Source organism: Gossypium arboreum, chromosome 8 (assembly GCF_025698485.1).
Source record: "Gossypium arboreum isolate Shixiya-1 chromosome 8, ASM2569848v2, whole genome shotgun sequence".
Classification (NCBI taxonomy): Eukaryota; Viridiplantae; Streptophyta; class Magnoliopsida; order Malvales; family Malvaceae; genus Gossypium; species Gossypium arboreum.
The window spans coordinates 86,974,083-86,978,398 of NC_069077.1; the positions used below are offsets into that span (position 1 = coordinate 86,974,083).

The 4,316-nt window shown below is 34.6% G+C and overlaps 1 protein-coding gene across 2 annotated transcripts; it reads right to left on the bottom strand.

The window, feature by feature from the left end:
- Window positions 1-214: 214 nt before the first annotated feature.
- On the bottom strand, window positions 215-4,036 carry LOC108470677 (protein SGT1 homolog B-like). 2 transcript variants are annotated; one of them, XM_017772082.2, is made up of 10 exons: window positions 3,742-4,036; window positions 3,583-3,652; window positions 2,877-3,001; window positions 2,613-2,745; window positions 2,429-2,525; window positions 2,247-2,312; window positions 1,840-1,978; window positions 1,122-1,207; window positions 897-1,004; window positions 215-584 (listed from the first exon to the last, which is right to left on the bottom strand). In XM_017772082.2, exons 1-10 carry the CDS (start codon window positions 3,899-3,901, stop codon window positions 477-479), a joined length of 1,092 nt encoding a protein of 363 aa, XP_017627571.1. In that variant the 5' UTR covers window positions 3,902-4,036; the 3' UTR covers window positions 215-476. The 2 variants fall into 2 exon arrangements, with proteins under 2 accessions (XP_017627571.1, XP_017627572.1); XM_017772083.2 differs by having other exon boundaries at window positions 897-1,001; window positions 3,742-4,035.
- Between the last annotated feature and the right edge of the window lie 280 nt (window positions 4,037-4,316).

Below are 4,316 nucleotides of genomic sequence, written 5' to 3' on the forward strand. Positions count from 1 at the left end.
CGCATGGTTGAAAATTTGCCAACATCAAGTTTTTGTTGCGAAGGCCCTGAATCAGCCCTTAAAAAGGCAAAGGCTTGAGATGAAAGGGACCAGGACCTGCAGGTTGTTAGGAGATGTGGTGGATATGAATTGGAAAAGTGGGATGATGAAGATTTAGCAGTTAAGTTTACAAGGTTCATGCATGATGAGAATTCAATTATTGACAATTTCAAGCTTTTTAAAAAGAAAGGGCTAAAATCTAATGCACCAACAATTCATTATATTCATAACCTTCATCCAACACAGCTTACGACAAGATTTTAAAGAAAAATAGCTTCGACAAAGACTAGCAGCAAAAAACTACACAATCAAACCCTAAACAAAGCTTGTAAACGACAGGAAATCCTTTTTCAACATTCAAGCAACACGTTCATTAGATTGAAGTAAAGTAAATGACATTCACATACCAAAAATTACTGTCCACGTTACAATCGTCCTCAGTATTCCCACTTCTTCATTTCCATACCATCAGGAGGACTTCCTTCCACCTTCTTTGCACCAACTTCTTTCCAATTTGTTGATAGCACTGTCCCATTAGACTCCACCTACAGTGCACACCACCACAAAATCAGAACGCACACAGCAGATGAACCATTATACCCACGCTTGAGATCATGTCCTTTAGTTTTTTGTCCATTATATTTCAATACCTATCATTCTTATGTGTAGGATCCGCTTATGAAACGTGTAAATCATGAATAATGATTAAACTTGTATTGCATTGCAATGGGTAGAACAGTAATGCAGGGAGTTTAACCCTATAGTCACCGCACACTATCAATTTCTTTATCCAATGCCCGGAGTTTAGCTTATTGCAGAGAAGAATGAAGATAATCTCTTGGATTAAAATATCTTACAAAAGATTTTTGCATGGCCCTTCTTGTGTCTTCATCCGCATCCTTATAAATGTCCCGGAAAAATTTGTTCAAAGCCGCATCACCATCCAGCTTTTCATCTTTCTCCTGCTAAGCAGCCAAAAGGGACATGTTAATCATGATTATATCCCACAACTTCCATGGGGTAAGTTGTCCCTCCCAAAAACACAAGGAAAAAAAAAAAAAAAAGCTTGATGCTCGACGTACCTCCTTCTTTACTTGAGCTTCAATTTTATCCCAATCTACCCTTTGTGGTTTGGAGGATGGGTATGATGGTCGTTGACTTGCAGAAACTACAAAAGCAAGATATAGTTTATGACCACGAGCACATAAAACAATCTGCTACTTGCCAAAGAGAAATTTTCAAGCTTCATGCAGCAGAATTATTAGAAAGCTAATTAGCATGTGCATTCAAAGATGAAACCAACCAAACAAAACTAGAGAAGAACCTCAGTTATAAAAGCGTCCACATAGAAAAACCCAATAACTTATGGGTATAGATATGCACGCAAAAAAATACCACTGCACATTTTACACTTCAAGATCCCCGTATTGCAGAACAGCAAATAGCTATGGAAATGTTTGAAACCAAATGAAAATGAAATTGATTTAATGCAAGCAAGATACAGAAAATTTTATTTGCAAATAACATAATTCAGGTGGACCTTATAAAATTTCATAAAAATCAAATATTCAGAACACTAGCTTAGCAACTAAAATTTGGTTTCAAAGTGGAACTTACCAGCAAAGGGTGTTGATAATTTATGTTAGACCAGTGAATATATAATTTTAAACTACTATTATGTTGCACAGTACCAGCCACACAGGGTTCACAAAGGAAACAGACAAGTCGTTATGGCATGCAAAAGTAGCTTGGGTGTGTATCCGCTACGATAAAGACACCATGCTAAAGTGATCGACTTACCAGAAGATACATTAACCCTTTGGGTTATAGCAACTTCCCTGCTGAATTCAAGAGATGTCCAATGAATGGGTTCAGCTTTTGCTAGCCTAATCTCAACTTTGGTTGACAAAACATCATATCTGCACTTCTCAGGTATTATCTGTTCAAACAGTGCCAAACACCGCAAAGAAAAAAGAAGCATCTAAGCAGGAGATACAATCAGATGGGAAAAGATTCAACAATAATCTGTTTGTCAACATTGAACAGAAAAGCAATCCACACATAAAATATATATATATATTCAACTATTGCAGCATTAACTACAGAGTTTCTACGCTTGAGGGTTTTCCCCAAAAGAAAATGACATACTTATGTAGCATATTACTCTTAAAAGCCAGAAACTTGACAACATGAATTTCATGTGATACCTTTGCAAATAATCGAGGCTGGAAATGATATGCCTCCTTACCAGGAGCATTGATAGCAACACTTAGCTGCACAGCAACAAAGAAAGCATATCTTTAGCCTAAAACTAAACAGTACTTTTGAACACGCAAGGGCAGATACACAAAAAGTAAAACAAATACAGAGGAAACAATGTGCAACTTACTATTTGTTCACCATAATCTACTTTAACACAATCATGCGGTGTTCCTTTAGCAAATATTGTGAAAACCACTTCCTCTGGTTTCTGGTAAAATTCATACCTGCACAAATATTTTTAACCAAATCAACTACATATCATCAAATGCACAAAGCACTGACACTAGAAAAGTGCATGCATAAGCACAAACCTGTACACTGGTTTGGGAGGCGCAGCCTCAATTTCTAGATTAGGCTGATCCTTGTCCAGCTCAATTTCTTTTGCAGGTACATCATTTTTAGCCAATGCTTCTGGTGTCTGCATTGATAAATCACCAGTTTCTTCTGAATGACCACAAAAAAATTCATTAGTAAGATAATGGATATTGTTATTAAGGCAAAGAATATGTCTGATGCATGGGCAATTATTGTAGATAAATTTATCCCTTCCTAAAAACCCCTCTTCAAGGCAATACCTGCAATTCGCTCTTCACATTCTTTTATCAACTTGGAAAATCTTGACTCTGCAGGTGCCAAAGCAGCGCCAGTCTCCAGCGCAGACTTAGCAGTTTGATACTCTTCAAGCTTCATGCAGGCAGTGCTGCAGGCATAGATTTACATATCGTTATAAAGGGTTATGCATGATACATGAACATTAGTGTTTGGTAAGAAAAGGAAAATATTAATTTAACTATGTTATCTATTATCAGTATTTTGTATTGATAATGTTCATCCTATTCTGAACCGCTCGGGAATTCTTTTATGCTATATTTGGGAACATGAACTTGAAGATTTGGATTTCATTTTCTGTACAAATTGCAATAATAGAATGTACTCATATTGCATAAATTAATTAAATCCAATATTATCATATATTTATAAGGTATGAAAACATGAATTTCAAGTTCAAGAACATCTATAGACATTTCTAATTCACCACTAAAGTATATAGGCATCCAACAAAAACATGAAATTGAAAAATATTCAACAATGTTATATTTACATGTGTTTTATTACACAATTACATTATTTTTCAAAATAAAAAAACCTATTTATCAAATCCAAGTTCCCAAACACAACCTTAGTAGCAGATTGTGCAAGGCCAAAAGGAGATAAATAAATAAAGCTGTGAAATTATCAAGCTAAAGAAAAGAAAAGTAGGCATTTGGAAAATATACTAACGCTTTACGCAAATAAGCTTTAGACATGGAAGGATCCAACTCAATCGCTTTGTTCGCATCCGCCACAGCCTCTGCGCCAACAAAATTGCAAAAAAAAAAATTAAATACTCAAAAGAAATTATATAAAAGCAAGATGGAATGGTGAAAATAAGGGAAATACCAGGGAGATTATCGAGTTTGATGTTGGCTTGAGCACGGTCAGCATAGAGCTCGGCGTGTTTAGGATTAAGTTGGATGGCTTGAGAGTAGAGATGGAGCGCAAGCTCGAAGTGGTCATCGATGAAGGCTTCTTTGGCTTTGGTCTCAAGATCAGACGCCATTGCAGGGGATGCCAGAGAAGAGAGAACAAGAAACAGTACTCAAACTGAACTGAGGGAGAATGAGATTGACCCTGGCGACGACTTAATATTATGATGATATTTTAATATATTTTTCCTTGGAAATTTAATGAAATCCATTTCCTTTTAAACCATATAAATTGTTTTTGGAATCGCCTAATTTTTAAAAATTATATAATAATCATTAATATTATTAATTTATTATATTTTAGTTTAGTGTGACACTTTAATTTAAAGATTTAATAATTAATATAGTTCATGAATTATAGTTAAAATATTAAATTTGTACTTTTATCTTTTTTTAATAATTCTTATGAAAAATTATAATTTATTTTTAAAAGTTAAAAAATTTATAATTATGCATAAGATTTTTCAAGTATATATAAGAAGTAAATGA

Bases quoted from the DNA above. Each gene is read 5' to 3' on its own strand.
- LOC108470677 (XM_017772082.2), bottom strand. From the start codon at position 3,901: ATGGCGTCTGATCTTGAGACCAAAGCCAAAGAAGCCTTCATCGATGAC. The intron at 2,746-2,876 runs GTATTGCCTTGA...GTGGTCATTCAG, and splicing joins ATGTGAAGAGCGAATTGCAG to AAGAAACTGGTGATTTATCA. The intron at 1,979-2,246 runs GTATCACATGAA...CTGTTTGAACAG, and splicing joins AGCCTCGATTATTTGCAAAG to ATAATACCTGAGAAGTGCAG.